Source organism: Ursus americanus, chromosome 24 (genome assembly GCF_024610735.1).
Source record: "Ursus americanus isolate L20-20 chromosome 24, mUrsAme1.1.p, whole genome shotgun sequence".
In the NCBI taxonomy this organism is placed as follows: Eukaryota; Metazoa; Chordata; class Mammalia; order Carnivora; family Ursidae; genus Ursus; species Ursus americanus.
The window spans coordinates 6,705,202-6,727,181 of NC_142150.1; the positions used below are offsets into that span (position 1 = coordinate 6,705,202).

General features: G+C 37.4%; 1 protein-coding gene across 3 annotated transcripts in view; it reads right to left on the reverse strand.

Moving 5' to 3' along the window:
* The window catches only part of PIK3C2A (phosphatidylinositol-4-phosphate 3-kinase catalytic subunit type 2 alpha), a 102,882-nt gene that overhangs the window by 57,354 nt on the left and 23,548 nt on the right, over positions 1-21,980 (reverse strand). For all 3 annotated transcript variants that reach the window (XM_045796594.2, XM_045796592.2, XM_045796591.2), the window contains exons 2-3: positions 20,146-21,280; positions 6,771-6,874 (exon numbers count right to left, since the gene is read on the reverse strand). In XM_045796594.2, the coding sequence (XP_045652550.2) occupies positions 6,771-6,874; positions 20,146-21,216 (1,175 nt within the window). In that variant the 5' untranslated portion in view covers positions 21,217-21,280. The remainder of the gene's footprint in view (positions 1-6,770; positions 6,875-20,145; positions 21,281-21,980) is intronic.

The following is a 21,980-nucleotide window of genomic DNA, read 5'->3' on the forward strand; positions in this document are numbered from 1 at the left end:
TGATAAAAAATCGAAGCGTAGTGATAAAAAATCATTATCAGTTTTTACACTGCTATAGGCCTTTATTCTCTCAAAGTGATTTCTAAAACTTAGGGAATGGCAAGAATTGCCTGTGAAGGTATTCACAGAAACAACATAGTTTAAATTGAAATACATGAGTATGGTACATATGGCTCTACTCCAGACAGCACTTCTGTTATCAGAAAACAAAGGAAAATTCGATGCCTTATTTAAACTCGTAGCCTTCCTTTAACTGACTTTTTTCTGGAGGTTAGAAGACAAGATCCAATTCTCCTGTCTGCTTTTCATAGGAATATAACTGGAATGAAGGCTTGAAGTATTGTGTATTTGCTTCTGTAGAAATTAAAATAATCAAGTCATAGGAATAGAATAAAACAGTTTGAGTTGACAAAAAGAAAAGGTTCAGGAGAGGGGCACCTGGGAGGGTCAGTTGGTTAAATGTCTGACTCTTGGTTTCGGCTCAGGTCATGATCTCAGAGTCCTGAGACTGAGCCCCTCGACCGGCTCTGTGCTGAGCATGGAGTATGCTTGAGATTCTTTCCCTCTCCCTCTCCCTTCCCCTCTATTCTTCCCCCTGCTTGAGCACTCTCACTCTCTTAAATAAAATCTCGGGACACCTGGGTGGCTCAGTCAGTTAAGTATCTGCCTTCAACTCAGGTCATGATCCCAGGGTACTGGGATTGAGCCCCGCATCAGGCTTGCTCTCTCCCCTGCTCATGCTCTATCTCTCACTCGCTCTCTCTCTCAAATAAATAAATAAAATCTTTAAAAAACAAAAATAAACTGCTGGGACCCCTGGGTGGCTCAGTCGGTGAAGCATCTGCCTTTGGGTCAGGTCATAATCTCAGGGTCCTGGGATGGAGTCCCGCATTGGGCTCCCTGCTCAGCAGACAGTCTGCTTCTCCCTCTCTCTCTGCTTGTGCTCTTTCTCTCTGACAAATAAATAAATAAATAAAATCTTAAAAAAAAAAAAAAAGGTTAGGAGAGGCAGCAAGTATAACTGTGCACAGTCTCTAGAGCCAGACAACCTGATGTTACTACTTACTAGCCATGTGACCACAGGCAAGTTACTGAATCTGCTTCCAGCTTCCTCTTTCACAAACTGAGGATACTACCAAACTACTAACTTCATAAGGTTGTTGTGAGAATTATGTGAACTAAGTTTATAAAACACTCAGAGCAGCACATCGTAATAGAGGCGCTGTAAGCATCTTGTCAAATAAATGAATTTAAAAATCTTTGAGTTCTGCACTGTGGTCTTAAGCACCACAAAAGATCCAATATTAAAAAGAAGAAAAGTAAGTTTAAAAAACTAACATATGTTGGGGTGTCTGGGTGGCTCCGCTGGTTAAGCGTCTGCCTTTGGCTCAGGTCATGATCTCAGGGTCCTGGGATCAAGCCCCATATTGGGGCTCCCTGCTCAGCCGGGAGTCTGCTTCCCCTCTCCTTCTGGCCCTCCCCATCACTTGTGTTCTCTCTCTTTCGCTCTCTCAAATAAATAAAATCTTAAGAAAAAAAACTAATACAAGTAATAAGCTTACATTGCTATTGGAAATACACCTTTATACATGGACACAATATCTTCAGATATTTGATTGTCAAACTTACGCCTCCACAACGTAATGCCAAGACCCTCATTGGACCTTGCCTAAGATTCTTTTTCTTATTTACTAGGTAATCTCTTGTTTTCTACAGTATAAAATACATGCTTACAGCAAATCATATAATTAACTAATACGTGATCTATTAAAGAATTTCGTCTATATCCAAGCAAGGCTTCAAGTTTCAGAAATCCTTAAAGATGATGAAAAGACAATCAGAAATTCCTGATAATAGCTCAGAAAAATAGCTCAGGAATTTATTAGACAAAATTTCCAGTGATAAGAGCTGCATTCAATGAACTTAATTTGGTAGGGGGGAACCCTTCATTTCCTTTCCTTAAAGTGAGTCCTTTTTTGAATACATGAACCCCAATGTTTATAGCAGCATTATCTATAATAGCCAAATTATGGAAACAGCTCAAGTGTCCACTAAGTGATGAATGGATAAAGAAGAGATGGTATGTGTGTGTATAAACACACACACACACACACACACACACACAGACAAATTGAAATATTACTCAGCCATAACAAAGAATGAAAGCTTGCCATTTGTAATGACATGGATGGAGCTAGAGAGTATTATGCTAAGAGAAAAAAGTCAGAAAAAGACAAATACCATACGATTTCACTCATATGTGGAATTTAAGAAACAAACAAATGCCAAGGGCAGAGGGGAAGAGAGAAAGGCAAACCAAGAAACATACTTTTTTTCTTTATGTAGGTTCCATGCCCAGCATGAAGCCCAGAGTGGAGTTTGAACTCACGACCCTGAGATCCAGTCCTGAGCTGAGATCAAGAGTCAGATCCTTAACTGACTGAGCCACCCAGGTGCCCGCAAGAAACAGACTCTTAACTATAGAGAACAAAGTGAGGGGATGGGTTAAATACGTGATGGGGATTAAGGAGTGCATTTATTGTGATGAGCACGGGTGATACATGGAAGTGCTGAATCACTATATCGTACACCTGAAACTAATATTGTACCATATGTTAACTGGAATTTAAATAAAACCTTCAAAAAAATGAGTCCCTTTTTTACACATCAATGTGAATGTACTTAATACCAAACATTTGTACATGTAAAACTGGTTAATACAGTAAATTTCACATTATATTTTATCACAATAAAAAAAATTTTTTTTCTAAAGATTCTATTTATTTATTTGACAGAGAGAGAGACAGCCAGCGAGAGAGGGAACACAGGCAGGGGGAATGGGAGAGGAAGAAGCAGGCTCCCAGGGGAGGAGCGTGATGTGGGGTTCGATCCCAGGATTCTGGGATCAGGCCCTGAGCCGAAGGCAGACGCTTAACGACTGAGCCACCCAGACGCCCCCCACACAAAAAAATTTTAAGTAAGGAGCACCTGGGTGGCACAGTCCGCTGAGCGCCCCATTCTTGGTTTTGGCTCAGGTCATGATCTCAGCGTCGTGAGGTCACGCCCCATGTCGGGCTCCTTGCTCTGCACTTGCAGGAGTCAGCTTGAGATTCTCTCTCTCCTCCTCTCTCCCGCTCTCCCTCTGCCTCACCTCTCATCCTCCCCGCCACAACGCTCTTTCTTTCCCTCTCTCAAATAAATAAATCTTAAAAATTTTTTTTAAAGATTTTATTATTTCAGAGAGAGAGAGAGACAATGAGAGAGGGAACACAAGCAGGGGAGTGGGAGAGGGAGAAGCAGGCTTTCCACTGAGCAGGGAGCCCAATGCGGGGCGCAAACCCAGGACCCAGGATCATGACCTGAGCCGAAGGCAGACGCTTAATGACTGAGCCACCCAGGCGCCCCCCCAAAGAATTTTTTTTTAAATGAGTTCTATCTCGGCTTGACAGCTTGGAAGATAATCCAGAAAAAAACAGTAATTTTGTTTCTATAAAACTGAATTTTTTTTTTATTCTTATGGTTTGGTTTGCTTCATCAAAATTGGGGGGAAATTAAGATGGTAACAGATTCCTTAAAGTTGGGTTATTTTTTTTTATTATTTTGTTTGTAACTGAACTTTTAAACATACAAAAGCAAATTAATAAACTGATAATTGCTGAATTATTTATTTTAAATATAATAAACCGTATTTTTATGGACACTCTAAGTCATACATTGTAGCTTGATGTTAAGTAATTACCTATAAAGATTACTTTTTTAAACTCTAATTTTCATTTTCTCTAAAATTTCCACTTCCTTGTCACCACCAAAGAAACGGCTTTATTTTATTTTCTTAAAGATTTGCTTATTTATTTTAGAGAGAACAAGAGAGCAAGAGAGAGTACATGAGCAGGGGAGGGGCAAAGGAGAGAATCCCAAGCAGATCCCTGCTGAGCACAGAGCCCTCGGTGGGGCTCAATCCCCAAACCCAAGAGATCACAACCTGAGCTGAAACCAAGAGTCAGATGCTCAACTGACTGAGCCACCCAGGTGCCCCTTTGTTTGCTTGTTTAATGTGGCTCTACAGTTCAGGAAATTTAAATCCTTTACAGTTTATTTTCCTACTGTCTGCTCAATCGAGCTGAAGTTAGGTACAGACAGAGCCAAATCATGCAAAATCAGGACAGGAAAAGAGATAAAAATGAGGGCTTTAAAAGGTAAAAAATAAAAATTAGGGAAGTAAAGTCAGTATTGTTTAGAATAAAATTACCTAAATGCAGAGGTGAAGTCCTTGAAAACATACAGGGAATCCTAGGGATCAAGACACTATTGCAGGATATAAATACTAGATTTGAACTATATAGGAAAAAACAAAACTAGAAGGCTATTTAAAATGATAAATGTAAAGTGTTGTTTCTCATTCTAACTCCTAAGAAACCATCAAAAACTCTGGTACCTAATGTGCCTCTAAGAACTTTCTCTGAAACTATATAACTAGCAGATATAGCAAGCTTTGTCAATTATGATAAATGGGAAAGGAAAGAAAACAAGAAATAAAAACCAGAAAGATGCAGTAATGATGAAATGTCCTGAATCACAGCATTATAGTCCTTTAAACTAAGAGACTCTTGAGATCACTAGTCCAACTCCCTAATTTCACACAAGAAAAAAAAAAGGCTTAGAGCCAGCAATGTATCAGTCTATTATACAAGTAATCTAAATTGTAAACAAATATCCTGACAAATCTTTCATAGCTGAGTTAAAATGATTAAATGAGTCATTTCAGATTTCAAAAAGTAAAGAGTTTAAGGAGTAAGAGTATAAATACTTGTTTAAAAACTCCAGTGCAGAAATGACCATACTGAACAAGTAGAGCCATTAATTTCTTCAAGGGACATCTCCTGACCCCAATCTCCAAAGTCACAGGGGAAGAAGAGAGGAGCCTAGAACATGGCTTCAAAATACCTCTGCTTCTTACTTCTCTGAAATATTTGTTGCAATCACTCTCTAGTAATGGAGATAAAATTACAAAAAGAAGTCATTATCTCCTTAGTTCATCTGGAATTTCAGATTACATAAGTTATTGTGCATGTGTATAAATAAAAATAATCATTTTAGCTTAGTGGCAGAGCCTGTGTAAATAACTCTATGATTCAAATGGGGAGAAAAGGTAGCTCTCAGCCTAATTTCTCAACCTGCGACGCTTAAATGCAATAGTCACTCAACACAGTCTAACAGAAAGCATACAGGGCTTATTTAGGGAGAAAACTGAAGGAACTAGATAAACACATAACAAATTACTTCCAAACAATTAAGGCAAAAGAGTATTTCCAAATTATTAACCATACACACATATGGTATAATGACATGAAGGCACAGGTAATTTATAATGCATGTAATTTGAATACTAAGTCACCTAAATGTCTCTTCTATATTAAATGCCTGCTGAAAACAGGATTTTAAAAATCCAGTTAAAAGTAACCTGTGCAGGGAAGAAAAAGTGGCTCTACTGATATTTTTTCTTCTTTTTTCTCCCCTAAGGTATTCTGAAGAAAAGAAATGCTAGTTAAGAGGTAACAAAGACAGAATTTTAATAAAATATTACCAATAGTCTAGAAAATCTAGTTAATAAGCCCCTGAAACATTAAAATGATGTATATATTCAAAAATGATTTGGGAACCCCAAACTGCTTTGCTTAAAGCAGACCACACTGAGTAAAATACTGAATTCAGAATAAATCCCTCAGTGGTGATACACTTTCTTTTGGTAACAGATTTCAACCCCTTGGCCACAATGTTTGTTGTTCCACTCTTTCCTTCCGTGGGATTTTTCTATTTGGTGCTGGCTGAAAGGACTCCCTTTCCTCTCTGATAGCAAGACCATTAGAATACGAAGTCTAAGCTATTAGTGGCTATATTCCCTGCCTTCAATACCGCATATGCAGTAGTAGAAAATGAAGCCAACATGCAGGGAGGAAGGGCAGGAAGAAGGAAAGGATGAACTGGGAAAGGGGAACCCAAAGGGAGGAGGGATCAACTCAAGCCTGTGAATTACTAGATCTTGCTGTCACTGAATTCTGCTCCATCCTTCCTCTTTCTGCTGTAGGGATTTATGAACCAATACATACTGTTCTTGATTTAAGCTAGTTTAAGATGGCTTTCTAGCACCCACAACAGAAGTCCTGATATAATGGAAAGAAAACACACTGAAATTAGAAGCAAAGGAGACCTGGCTCTCTCTGCTGCTGGCTAGCTGAGTAAATTTTAGTAGGCAACTTCTCTGAGTCTCAGTTTCCACATCTATAAGAAGTATTAGACATATTTAAGATAAAAAGAATATTTTAGAAATACATTATTCTAATCTTCAGAAAATATATTTGCTCCTATAATCTCCTGTTGTAAAAGCTATCTCTTAACGAAAAAGGACTGTATTCTGAAAGTCAAAAAGTTTACAGCAAATTAAGTCTCTAAAAATAAAACAGGCATTTTCTAAGTGTACCAAAACTTACATATGTTTAAGCCATGTTTTCAATGGTTAATAGTGAAATTAACTGTCTGACCTCAATTTTTTCTTCTAAATACTCACAAACTAAACAGGTAAGGATACAGTTTCAACTGCAGTTAGTGTTAATGTGTTAATTAATGGTCTCAAAATTTTAGGCACAGGGAGAACATAATTAAAGTTTTTAAAATTTTAGAATTATTAGTACTAAGCTTGTTTTCAAGTGAACTTTTTAAAAGCAAGTATTTAATAAAAAATAACCTTTAATTTATAAAGAAAAATTCCTTACTTTGTAATGGACTGACAAAAAGCTGCCACTTCCTCATTCTGTACTTCAATTTCTTGTAGAAGAGAACTTCCAGTTGACAAACTACTGGTCCCATTTGGGTCTTTCTGTAACCAAAAAAATGTTTTCATTTTAGAAGTCAAAGATCCCCAAATGCTAAATAGCAGCATAGCACAAACACATTTTTTCAAAAGTATGTACAAAGATATGGAGGGAAAATAAATCCTACCAGTTACAAAGTTTTATATTATAGATTTTTATCTTTGTAAAAGTAATACCAGCTAAGCTTTGAAGTTCATTGGTTTTACTTGCCCAAAAGTAGAAGTAGGCTGTACTTTGTACTGGTCAACAAGAATGGAATGCTAAAGATATTTCCATTCAAAATCTTCCTGAAATAAATGCTTCAGAAACTTAACAGCTGAATAAAATTAAAGGACTACACTGTTTTAAGAAAGTGAAAACATCAAACCCATTTGGGACTCCTCTAGTAACCAGGAATTCTATTTTTTCAACTTTGGCCCCGAATTCCAAGAAAGCAGCTTGTTCTTTGCGTAAGAGAATGAGTTTTAGGAGTTAGCAGGCATTTTCCATGTTAATAAACTTATGCAAAAAAGTTTATTGTCTGATCAAACTGTGTGCAATGCTTTAATGAGATAAATTCACTACCCAAGCATAGACAAACAGCAGAGTTCATTTGGAAGTGTCTTTTTAAAAAGAGATTTTATTTATTTGAGAGCGAGCGTGAGCACAAGTGCCTGAGCGGGGAGGTGGGGGGTTGGGAGGGGTGGCCGAGGGAGCAGAGGAGGAGGGAGAGCGAGGGGGAAAGAATGTTAGACTCCATGCTGAATGCTGAGCACAGAGCCCAACACGGGGCTTGATATCAGGACCCTGAGACCATAACCTGAGCTGAAACCAAGAGATGTTTAACGGACTGGGCCACCAAGGCACCCCCATTTAGAGGTGTTTTGACTTATTACATAAAAATACTTAGTCTGACACAAATTTCAAATGTAAATTTCCTTTGAAATTAACCTGAAATTAATTAAATTAAAATTGGAATATTCTCAATTCAAAATTAAGTGAATGAGAATACAGTACATACATTTCAAGAATTGTAATGGAATTCATTGACCATGGCACACAAAAATACCTTGTCAGAAAAATTACTGAAAATTTAGGGCAACAATTCCTTTATGAATTTCCTTCTTTTAAACTGTGTCAGAGCCCTTTCTCCTAGAATGTGATATGCACATTTAAGAGGGGGAAAAAACAAAACAAAACAAAACACAAAACAAGCCTTGAGTTCTAGAAAATCACAACTAAAAATAACACAGCTCATGGGAAAAACAGAGTTAAAGCAAACAATTCAAAATCAGTGTAACTTTGTAATCAAGGCCTCAACCAAAATAACAAGTCCTTATAAAAATACACACACAGTTAAATCTCCACTTGACTTTGCACCTAGCATTATGGTCTTAGATCCTTTGAAGCCTTAAACCCTGGAACTCCTGCTTCCTCCTTTGTGATATGGATTTTTGAGGGCATTTGCTTCTAGTCAAGACCAATATCAGCGAGGTTAAAAATACAATCTAGGATGTAGACAACTTCACGAAAGTTCTTAAAGCAGAGACAGGTCTTCACAGCTTCTTTGTCTGCACTTACTGCTCTACCAGAGAGTTTAATATGGAATATTAAATTAATATGGAATATTAATATGTGGAATATGGAATCATTCTTGAAGCGACTCAATCAATCACCATCTTCACTAGAAGACAACACTTCTGCAGGATTTCCAATGTTTTTCTTAATATTTTCTCACACTACTAAGGCTTTCTCTTTAATTGTAAGAAAGTTTGTTCTTGATTGTTTTAAAATGTTACATGCTGGAAAGATTATGTCTGAATTAATGCCACTTCTCCACTTTACTGACATCAAGTTGATATTAACCAATTATACAAGTTAATTTGTGTTACAGAAACAAGTGCTGTAGCAAATAAACCATATAACCCTGAAAATGAGATTTGATATTTCTACAAATTCTCTGGTCTGACATATCAAGTTTGCCATAATCTAATCCAATCGCACTTCCCAGAACTTCCTAAATGATTTCTATGTTTCCATTAGCTTGAATCATATCCTGTTCCTAACACAAACTGAACTATCCTATGAATCTTTGTTTTAGTGTTCAATGCCTTCCTCCTAACCTGCCCTCACAACCCAAGTCAAAAACTGTTACTTCATCTGCAGTGTTCTTTATGATTACTCAGCATGAAACAATTCTCCCCTCCTACCACTTCTAAGTACTTAGTCTGAACCAAACACCATATCATCACATCCTGTTTTATATTTGTCATAATGTGAAAGCCCTTTGAAGATAAAAATCTAATTTTATTGAATGTTATATTCTTGTAGAACTTTATATCCAGTTCAGAAGACACCCAATCATTGGTTCAATTTGGGAAAGGGAGAACAGAGAGTTATTAATAAGTATAGTTTGTTTTATAAGATGAAAAGTTATGGGAATGGATGGTGGTGATGGTTGTACAACAATGTAAATGTATTTAATACCACTGAACCGTACACTTAAAAATGGTAAAGATGGTAAATTTGGTTATGTGTATTTTACCACCACCACCCCAAAAAATCTAGCAGTTACTGAGCATTTATTACATGCCAAGCCCTGCTATAAGAAATTTACAAGTATATATTTTTCATTTATTTCTCACAAAGCTCTAGCAGGTGGGTAATGTTATAATCCCCATTTTACAATTAAAAAGTGGTGCACAGAGAAGTTAATTAACAAACACAAGGTCACATAGCTAATATAATCAGTGAGGATTTCAAACCAGGCAGCCTAGCTTCAGAATCACATGCTTAATGACTCTGCCATTCTAACCTCTCAAAAAAGTCTCCCTAAAAAACTTAAAAACACAATGAGAAAAACAACATTATGACCTTTTCAGAAGCAATGCTATAGAAAACTTGTATTTTTGCTTGACCCAATAATCATCTTTCCTCCTTTAATTCTTTTTCATATTTTACTTATTAACATATTTTGAATCTCCTTAGTGGCATTTATAGATTTTTTAAAATTTTTTTATAGATTTTTTTAACCAAAAAAAATTGTATTATTCAGAGTGCCTTTCATGAATTAAGTCTTTCCTTTCAAGAAGGTTATAAATTTCAATTGACAGTGACAGAAATAGACTACAACTAATTCTCTAGTCATACATCAAGACAAAAACAACACCTGAAAAGTTAACTCAAAAATGTTTTTATTTTGTTTTTACAAAGTAAAAAACAGTTGAGCTGCCAAGGTGTCATCTCATACATTAACATTAGATTTTTTGTTTTTCTCCTTTCTGGGACAAAAAAAAAAAAAAAAATTTTTTTTTTTAAAGATATCTCAGTGAGGAGGCCATCTCACATGCCTTTATTTTTTATTTTTATTTTTTTTAAATATTTTATTTATTTGACAGAGACACAGCAAGAGAGGGAACACAAGCAGGGGGAGTGGGAGAAGGAGAAGCAGGCTTCCCCCTTAGCGGGGAGCCCGATGTGGGGCTCAATCCCAGGACCTAGGATCATGACCTGAGCCAAAGGCAGATGCTTAACAACTGAGCCACCCAGGTGTCCCCCAATTTTTTTTTTAACATTTTACACTTTACACCTATTCCCTCAACTCTTGCCCCCAAAACCTCCCTTAAAATTCCACTCAAACAACCTAGGCATCAAATCATCTCTTTCCTCCATTGATGTTGCATGAACCTTTATGCAGCATTCAAGGCTTTCTATGTTGTACTGCAGTTATACGCACACACGGTGTCTCTTCCTTCTAACCCAAGTTCTTTAAGGATTCGGTCTGTGAGTGGTTAATCTGTAACCCATACATTGTATCCTCAAATATTTTTCAACGAATCAAAGAGACAAATAAGAAAAAATTGCTAGGGGTGCCTGGGTGGCTCCGTCATTAGGCGTCTGCCTTTGGCTCAGGGAGTGATCCCAGCGTTCTGGGATTGAGTCCCACATCAGGCTCCTCCGCTGGGAGCCTGCTTCTTCCTCTCCCGCTCCCCCTGCTTGTGTTCCCTCTCTTGCTGCCTGTCTCTCTCTGTCAAATAAATAAATAAAATCTTAAAAAAAAAAGTGTGTATTCACATTTAAAAAAAAAAAGAAAAAGAAAAAATTGCTAATACTATTATCTAATATACAGACGAAAGAAAGAAGAGGTCTATATGGAGAAGATAGTGAGTTCTCCAGTAAACATTTTAGGTTTGTAAATTCATGTAGTTGTTTGGTTACCATCTACAAGTATTCTATTCCAGGGCTAAAGGCATAGATTTGAGGATATTTAATTTCTGCAATTTTCTACTGAGAAATTTCTCTCTGCTAATGGCTGTAGGCATCCATCAAGATCAATGAGAGTGCAATATCCCATATATACACATATGTAAAGAGATTTACTATATGACATTGGCTCCTGTGATTATAGAGGCTGCCAGGTCTCAAGATTTGTCAGTTGGCAAGCTGGAAACCCCGGAGACAATGGTATAGTTCCCAACTTCGTACAGCAGGGTCAAGACCCAGGAAGAGCTGATGTTTTTAGTTGGGAGTCCAAAGACAGGAAAAAACCCATGTCCAGCTCAAAGGCGGTCAGACTGGAGGAATTTCCCCCCATTAGAAGTAGGGTCAGCTGCTTTGTTCCATTCAGGCATTCAACTGGTTGGATGAGGTCCACCCACATTAGGGAGGGCAATCTGCCTTTACTCAGTCTACTGATTCAAATATTAATCTCATCCAGAAACACCCTTACAGATAAACCCAGGTTAATGTTTGACCAAATGTCTGAGCACCCCAGGGTACAATCAAATGGACACATAAAATTAACCATCAGAGCATCTCAACCAGAGAACCAAGGAGTCGTATCATTGCAAGAGTGTAGACCAGTAGCTTTCAACTATCTTGGAGCCTCAAAATTAAGCACTGACCAAGAGAGTACAGGTAAGAGATATTAAAGACAACTAGAGCAAATCCTTGGAGAAATGCCTATGTTTAGAAGCTAGACAAAGGGGGCGCCTGGGTGGCACAGCGGTTAAGCGTCTGCCTTCGGCTCAGGGCGTGATCCCGGCGTTATGGGATCGAGCCCCACATCAGGCTCCTCCACTATGAGCCTGCTTCTTCCTCTCCCACTCCCCCTGCTGTGTTCCCTCTCTCGCTGGCTGTCTCTATCTCTGTTAAATAAATAAATAAAATCTTTAAAAAAAAAAAAAAAAAGAAGCTAGACAAAGGAAAAGAAATCAAAGATTACAGGAGGAAAACTAGGAAGTAGATTTAACTAGGGCCACAGAAGAGAAGTTTCAAGGGAAAGATGTAGTCAACTGTTGCAAATGAAGTAAAAGAGTGAATATGGTCACCAGATTGGCAATTAGTATTCATATTACCAGAAACAAGCTTCTGCAATATGATAAAAACAGGGGAGGATGGTGAGAGATTGGAAAGGCAGTAACTACAAATTCTTCTTTAAAGAGTAATGGTAGAAAATACCCTGGGGAGACAAGTACAAGAAAAGAGCTGAAAGAGTGAAGTTTCAAAAAAGTGAATGAATAGCTCTCTCTTTTCATCCAAACCAGAAAGAAGAGGCAAATCTGAGGTGGGTAAGTGCATGCAGAAAATGGTCTTAACCTCGGTAGTTTAAAAAAAAAAAGTAGTAAGGTCATGCACCAGAGGAGGCAGAAAGGGTAGATTAGGAAAGTGATGAAGGCTTGAAATAATTCGCAAAACTCTACCAGTGTATGTTTTGTAAAGCAGTTTTAAGAATATGGGAAAGCTTTACACCTACTCAGATGCAAGATTCAGGCCATACTGTCCCAGAAATTAGACTGCATAACAAATTTTCAATAAATGTACTTTAAGCATTACGTATGTGTGTGTGAGTGTGTGTGTATTATATGTATTTATCAGTTACTATTTGGAACAAAGTTAATCACTTCCTTATTTGAATTTTTAAACAGTTTTACAAAGAGACGTCACTAAGCTATTCAAATAGTTTACTACATCCAGCTAGACAACGAAAATCATTTTGTTCTGTGTTCCCTCTTGTTTAGGGGCGCCTGGGTGGCTCAGTCAGTTGAGCATCTGACTCTTGATTTTGGCTCAGGTCATGATCTCAGGGTAATGGATCAAGCCCCAAGACATGGTCCAAATTCAGCATGGAGTGTGCCTGGGATTTTCTTCTCCCTCTGCCCCTCCCCCACAAAATAAATACAATCTTAAAAAAAAAAAAAGATTCCCTCTTGTTTAAAATTAATGATAGACATTCTGCCAATGGGGGATATAAATGTTTATAATGTTAATATAGTTAACTTTTAGGAAGAATACCCACAGAACTTTGCAAAGCCAGTACTATGAAAATAATTTGATTCACTACTAAAATCTTTGCAATCTGCTCCAAGTAGCTAAATTTATAGCTACTAACTGAAACCTAAGTTGCCATACGACAATTCTAAATTCTATGCTGCCTTTTCCTGGTATTGGTCACAAAAATCTGAACCAAAGCATTTAGATTATTATTAACAAAAGACACTAGAAGGAAACAGGAAGTAAGCTTGCTGAGTGAGAAGAAAAATACTCTTTCACCACAAAGCATAAAATTCTTACAGGAAATGAATACTTGAGCATGTAAATTAATTATAAAGAATAGGCATTACAATCTTATTTCCCAACAAAAAATATGAATCTCAGGGAAAAGTTTTTAAATAAGGATGAATGGTGTCTGAAAAATTAAAAGATCCATGCCTGTTTGTACCACAGACTTCGAAAGTCAGCCTATTATTAGTGCTCTCTTTACCTGCCCCTTTTGGCCTAAATCAAACCAAACTTTATCTTCATGTACACAAACAAAATGATGAAATCTTAGTGTTAATAAGTGTGGGCTTAGAATTTTTCTTTTTTTTTTTTAAGATTTTATTTATTTATTTGACAGAGAGAGAGAGAGACGGCCAGGGAGAGAGGGAACACAAGCAGGGGGAGTGGGAGAGGAAGCAGCAGCCTCCCAGTGGAGCAGGGAGCCTGATGCGGGGCTCGATCCCAGGACCCTGGGATCAGGCCCTGAGCCGAAGGCAGACGCTTAACAACTGAGCCACCCAGGCGCCCCAGAACTTTCTTTTGATAATAAAAATCATTTTACAGCATTTGTAACAAGTACACACCAAACCTCTGATTGAAGACTTCAGATAATAGTGCACTGAACTGAGAACCTGACAGGAACCATCATAATTAAATGACTATTTCTAGGTTCCACTGTTAATATTTAACAATAATACCTGCCTCCTTGAATTTTCTTCCTCATTGGTCCTTGTTCTATTTTCTGGAACAATGGACTTTAAAATTAAGTTACTAACCTGAATTTCTCAATTCACATCGAAAAATATAAACAGGATTTGCTTAATTTTAACCTTTCTGTAAAACTTTCAGCACCTGCTACCACTTGTCTGTTATAATCTAGCACAAAATGCTACTATACTGTAGCACAAAGGTAACATACTTAGTATACTGTGAAATTTAGTACATCACTATTTCGTCTTTTTTACAAGAAAACCATGATTTTCAGTTATTCTACTTCCTGAATGGGTTTGAGAAACTATGTCCAAAATACAAAACTTTATTATTGTTTTTAAAGATTTTATTTATTTGAGAGAGAGTGAGATAGAGAGAGAGAGAGAGGGAGGGAGAGATCAGCAGCAGGGGGAAGGGTAGAGGGAGAGGCAGACTTCCTGCTGAGCAGGGAGTCCAATGCAGGACTTGACCCCAGGACCCTGGGATCATGACCTGAGCTGAAGGCAGACGCTTAACCAACTGAGCCACCCAGGCACCCCCAAAATACAAAACTTTAGAAGAAAGAAAAAAAGTCCATTTCCTCTTACATGGGAACTTTCCAAACTTTAAATATTATTCCTGAAAGGGATCCCAGAACTCATCCAGTCTGATGGAGGGACAGAAGCAGAAAAATATTCACCTTTAGTCCAGAAGGCTGACCTATAGCCTGCATAGTTTCGATAAGGTTGCTAAGTTCTTAAAGGGTCTCATGACTGCCTATAAATCTCACTGATAATTAATATCAAACTGAATAAGCACCAGAGAAATATTATGTAGTTTTACGAGTAGAAATTCAAAGACATCTATGATTTAATACTCCCTGCACATCCCCTCCCCCTTGAGCACTAAGCATATAACCACCAGCTTCATACAACAAGTTAAGCTCTTTTTGCCCATGGGTCCTGTCCCTGTTCTAATTAAATAAACTAAGTTGCACTGTGAAACATCTCAAGAATTCTGTCTTGATTATCACACTCAATGATCCGGCAACATAACCATCTTTATTTCATAGATGATGAAACTCAGATCCAGGGAGTGACTTATCTTCAATTAATATTCTCTTCAAAAAAAAAAACCAAGGGGCGCTTGAGTGGCGCAGTCGTTAAGCGTCTGCCTTCGGCTCAGGGCGTGATCCCGGCGTTCTGGGATCGAGTCCCACATCGGGCTCCTCCGCTGGGAGCCTGCTTCTTCCTCTCCCACTCCCCTGCTCTGTTCCCTCTCTCGCTGGCTGTCTCTCTGTCACATAAATAAATAAAATTAAAAAAAAAAAAATACCAAAAAAAAAAAAAACCCAAAAACCAAAAAACTCTTCTTCAGGCAAAACATTTCCAATCTTTTCAACAGTTCCTTAAAGGACACAGCTTCTAGATCCTGAAAACTGTAGTCATTTCTTTTCAAGACACACTCTAGTTTGCCAGTGGCTCCTCTTAGAATATGGAGCTCACACAAAATTATTAGGTAGGATTTTAATAGAGCAGAGTATAATGGAATGATTAACAACTGCATTCCTCAGCCAGGCTGCACTTAGACTCCTTTAAGACTGGGCAGGTAGCCTAAGCCACCTCAATTCAGAAATTGTGCCATTTAGTAAAGCTGTTGATACACACATTCTAGTAATCAAGCTCCAATCTGACTGCTCAGCTGATCAAATCATGCTATTTTTGCTTACCTGGCTTTGCATACTCATGTTTCTCATAAACAGTTTGCTCACTGCTTGATCCTTACCTCCCCCATACTTGAACTTTTTAATTTTTTTTTAAAGTAGGCTCCACACCCAGCATGGAGCCGAAGGTGGGCCTCAAACTCATGACTCTAAGATCAAGACAGGAGCTAAGATCAACAGACACTCAACTGACTGAGCCACCCAGGTGCCCTGCCCCATACTTAAAGCAAAATCTACAGGCTTCTGTTAAAACTGATGCTCAGAAGCCTAGTTAATTCTTGGAGTCTGAGCAACTAGCAGTTCTCTGCAACTTGCATGTGATCTGATTTCCCAGATCTTCCTAGGGAAACTACCTACCCTCAGTAGTCCTGCAAGATATTCTCTGAAAGCACCACAAATATGGAAAATATCAAGATGGTAATATGACAAATATTAAAAATAAGGAGGAAAAGATGTATGTAGGGAGGCAATGAAAGGTACATGGGTACCACAGTCCTGTCCCCACCAAAAGAAAGGGTGGAGAAAACAGGAGTTGAACTATAAGAGACCAGTCTAAACTAAAGAGAGGAAAAGGGAAAGGAAGCAGGGTTTTGCAGCAAAAGTATTAACAACCTAAGTTGCAAAGAAACTATTTCCAGGGTACTTTATTTTTATGTTTTGCTATTTGTCTTGTCATCCTCCCAATTTCATAGGCTCCTGAGGTATGAAGAAACTAAATTTAAAGTTATCTAATCAAGAGGTTCCAAATGCCAGTCCAAGGGATCACGTTAGCTGCATAAGAATCACTTATGGAAGGAAATTTTTGATAAAAGTTATCTTTCCCCTCAAATTCCAAAATCTCCCTCTTCCTCCCACCCCCAAACACACAAAATGAGGACTGAATAAACCCAAACTCCTCTGCAGGGCACTGTGACATGCATGTCTGGGAAGCTGATTATTTCACCCATGTTTGACTATCTCCTGTAACAGGAAACTTACTACTTCCAAAACAGCATGTTCTATTCACTAAAAGGGGGAGGGAAGAGCGATTTTAGAGTCACATGGGTCTGAATACCAGCTTTACGAATAATTCTATGGCATTTTTCTTAAGCTCTAATGTAATATTATGGAAATTTTCAGACATAACAAAAGTAGAGAGAATATAATAAACACCCACATATCCACCACCAGCTTCAATAATTATAGATGCAACAAGATTGGCTATATGTGATAAGCACCCCATTCCCAGCTCCTCATTCTATTAAAACTATAAAGCAATTTATTACATTTCATTTGCAAATTCTTCAGTATACATCTCTAAAATATAAGAGCTCATTTAACTTCAATACCATTATTACATGAAAAAATTAATAGTTCCTTAACTTCTTTACATTTCCTCAACTGTAAAATAGGTATGGGTTGCTCTGTCCTCATAGGATTCTTAGGAACTCTCTATTGTCTCTGGGACTATTAAAAAAAAAAAAAGTGCAGTTTGAACATTTACACACAAAAAGAATATAGCTCTTAGATTCTGAGTTCTGATCTTGGATCACTGGACAGTAAATAATTCCAGTGATCCAGAAACCTTAAGATGATAACCACAATTCATCTAGAATGGTAATCTCAGCTCACCTGGAATAATGTTTCCCTTAGTGGATAAATGACTTTCCAATCCCGAGCAAGTTAGAATTTGAGACAGATAATGAAATAAACCAGTCATTTAGAAATATTTTATTAAATTCAAGATAATCTACGTATTGTGGTCACAATGCATATATTGTAGAGATGGGAATACATACATACAAAGGTGTGATTCAAGGAGCAGGATTATTTGAAAGTGACCTGGATGCTCATTCTGAATTGCATGGACAATCAGGGGCTCTCTGTCTTCTACCACTGGGAGGACTGAGCCTACACTTAGCTCCCTACAGGACTAGGAGCTTCCTTTTCTCTGATAACAGAACTTTCCATAGTTCCTAAGATCTCCAAGTTCTAGGCAGTTGCCCTTCCCAAACAACTCCTGAGAACAGCTGAAATCCCTAATCCAGACTACATGGTGTCAGGCACCATGCTGTCAGGCTTCACCCATAAAAAGGAGACACACACTTGGGGAGGGATCTCTTCATTGGAACACTGACCAAAATGTGAATCCAGCCATTTAAAAATGTACAATTCACTGGCTTTCAGTACATTCACAATGTTGTGTGGTCATCACCACTACAGTAAGAACACTGAAATGGTCTAATTCTAGAACATTTTCATCCCCCCCCCCAAAAAAAACCCTCTGTACCCATTAAGCAAACATCCTCATTCCCACCTTCCCCCACCCCTGGAAAATACTGGTGTGCTTTCTTTCTCTATGAATTTGCCTTTTCTGGACATATGATATAAAATGAATCATACAATACATGGTCTTTTGTATCTGGCTTCTTTCATTTATAATGTTTTTAAGGTTCATCCATGTTATAATATATATCAGGACTTCACTGTTTTTTTGTAGGTAATATTCCACTGTATGAACATAACACTTTGGTTTACCCATTCATCAGCTGATGGGACATTTGGGTTGTTTCCATTTGGGGGCTATTATGAATAAAGTTACTATGGACTATCTAATTTTTAGAACGAGTAAATGACTTAAATAGACATTTCTCTAAAAAAGATATACAAATAACCAATTAAGAACATGAAAAGATACTCAACATTATTAATCGTCAGGAAACGTAAATCAAAACCACAATGATCCATCAGGATGGCTATAATCCAAAACAAGGAAATTCACAAGTGCTGGCACGAATGTGGAGAAACTGCATCTCTCATACATTGCTGATGGGATATAAAATGGTGCAGCCACTCTGCAGAGCAGTTTGGTAATGCCTCAAAAAGCTAAACATAGACTTACCAGCAACTCCTCTTCTAGGTACACTCCCCCAGCCCCCGTTTGTTTTTGTTTTTGTTTTTTTATGACTCACGGCTTAAAGTTTCCCCTTCTCCTTTTAAATACTTTAGAAAATGATTGTTATTTTGTAAAAACAAAAACCACAAGATGACAGAGATATTAAGAGAAAATAATTTTACATTATATTTAGGATTCCAATTTAAAATGTATAATTAACTTGCAATTTTTGAAAAGTATTAAGAGATTATGTGACTAAATCTGTAAATACTGAAAAGCTTAAAAGAACTTAACACGCTCTTAGTGTGAGCTGTAGTCAAAATACACTTATAAAACATTGTATTAGTTAAGATTTTCCTCTTTTCTGATAATGTCATCCAAAAACATCCTCATCTTTTTTTCTAAGCCTCCTTACTACCTGCTTCTTTCTCCAAAATGGCTTTTTGAAGTCACAATTCAAGATACACCTATCCAAAATCATGCAAAATCTGATTCTTTGTGGGTGGGAGGATGGGGTAACTGGGTAATGGGCATTAAGGAGGGCATGTGATGTGATGAGCACTGGGTGTTATATGCAACTGATAAATTGCTGAACACTACATCTGAAACTAATGGTGTACTATGTGTTGGCTAATTGAATTTAAATTTTAAAAAAAATTTGCTTCTCCTTCCCTAAAGGTTAGTTGATTCCCAGTGCCTACAGAGTGGTTAAGTGCTGACCTAATTAGCTGAATGCTATAATTCACATTAAGGGGAGAATGAGGCTTAAACATTCCCAAGACCCACAGATATCATAAGAGCAAATAGAAATCTGCAAAGATATACTGTATTTCAAAAGGAAAAGTCTAAACCCTGCTGCCTCTCTTCTGAAGGAAGAGATCCTTTCCCAGCCACCCTTAACTAATTTTTACACATAGTAACACGATGTGAACTCAGCCAACTACACCACATAGACTATAGTTCCATTCCTGACTTTTATCAAAATAGGTGTTTAAATAGAGTCCTTTAATGGCTTTTATTTCCCTCCCTCCCTTTCTTCCACTCATTGATTCATGGTTAAAATCAACAAAATAATACATGGGGAAATTTCCATAATGGGGTTAAAAACCAAAATTCCTTGTTTACCCTGAAAAATTAAACAGATAATGAAGAGAAAGTAGGACCATATATAATAAGAAGACATGGAAAGATGGATAAAAATTATCTTAAAAGCCTATCAGTGACAGCCAGATCCTTGTAGAGGATTTTTAAATTTATAATTCTATAAAAAATATTAATAGCAACTAATTGCTCAATTGACCTAAACACATTTAATCCTTTCCCACACAATCTAAGATTCGCAGTACATTTAAGAATAAAGAAAACAAGATTCAAAGTGAAAAATAGTTTTTACCTAATAGATTATATACTTAAACATGAATTCTGTGTTATACTACTAAATTTGAGAAGTTAGTAAGAAAAGACTATACCTGAGATATTTGGCCCTGGACTTTTGTAAACTGAGTTGTTCGAATATTTAAAGACTGGCTTCTTGTTACCGTTGCCCCAGAAGGAGATTTTCCATTCACCTTTCTTTCAAGGTGGCAACTTGCTGGTGATCGCTCTTCAAGAAGAACAGCATCCCAAGGATCCTCTGCTAGTAAACCTGGAATATTTTTCTCTTCTTCATGGTCTAATACCTCCACACTGTCCACCTTAGGTTTACTTAGGGGATCCAAGTCTAACCAGTCGAATTTACTTATATCTTCAGACTTTGGAGATACCTGTAGATTGTTGACTGTTGCTTTTGAATTTGTGATCTCCAAATCAGTTCTTGCTTTTCCATTTTTTAAAAATTCTGATGTACTAGCTATTTTGTCAAACAGCTTTGCCATGTCAGGACTGACTACTGGACGATAGACAGGTAAGCTTCCTTGTGGATGAAAGGGCGTGGCAGGTGTCAAAGGGTATGAAAAATATGGAGACTGTCCTGGAAAAGTTAAATATATAGGTTCTGTTGATGGAAAAGTAGGCATTCTTGGATTGAAGCCATTTTGGAATGCAGTCTGTTTACTGCTATAAGTTGACTGATAAATAGAAGGTAAAGTGTAAGTGGAAGGCCCAGATAATCCAGGTGGCCACTGTCCTCTCTGAATAGTAGGTCTAAGATAGACCTGTGTTGAAAATGAAGGGCTCAGAACAGGAGTAACTGGCAAGACAGGTGTTTTCCTAGTCTCGAAACTGTCATCCAGCAATAGTTTCTCAAGTTCGGCTTGGGTGAGCTTTTCTACATCAATATCTACTGCTCTTTTTTGGCTGTCAGATTCAGGAAACACCATGAGATCATAATCTTGTTTGTTATAAACTTGTGCTTTTTGTCTGGTGTTGCTTGACAACTCAAAGCCTCTCTGATTATCAGTCACTTGTCTGTCCTTTTGCAGTTTTGCTAAAGCCTCTGCTTCCATCTGTAATGCTTCTTCTTTGTCCACTTCTTTTGTTCTTGTTGCTTCCAGATGTGATGAACATTGCTTAAATCCATTATTGCTAGATATCTGAGCCATGTCCACTTAAAAGACCAAACCTTCCCTAATCGATTTTTTCTTGTAGCTTCCAAAATAGCAAGACCTACACATAAAAATAAACATAAAACTCAATTAGATTTTTTAAACACAAATTTATTGTTTGTAACCTACCTCATATGGTTTAGGATTTAAAGCCACTTACAAATAAATGACCAAATCAAATATAATAAAATGAACAGTTCTGGGAAATCTGGGTGAAAGGAACATTTTAAAAATATACACTGCTGGGTTAAGGGATATGTTTAGACATACATGACTTTACTTCATTCCCTGACCTCACAGGAAAGCTAGCACTGTAAATGAACTCAAGAACCTTTCATTTCAGGTATCACAATGGCTACTGTTAACCAACGGCACTTTTGGCAGGACTCTTGGCACAAAATGGCTTAAGTGCTAGTCACATTTTCAAGAGTTTGAACAGGGTTTACTGTTATGCAAATAGCAAGTCAAAATGGGTTCAATCTTTTCCTGTTAAATTACTCATAAGCCAATTAGCAATAAAAGTATTCAATACCTACTCAACGAAATCAAGGAACTATTATCAAAACACCATATGAAAAACTGATTAACAGCTTATAATATTCTACAATTATTAATGTATAACGTAACATAGATTAGAAAAATAAAAGTGTTAAAGCTACAAGAAGCTGCGCTACTCCATTCAAAGGTAAAATTACGGCTGAATTTGTCACAGTTTTGACCACACTTCTGCTAGATCACCTGTAGTTAAATCATTCGTTATA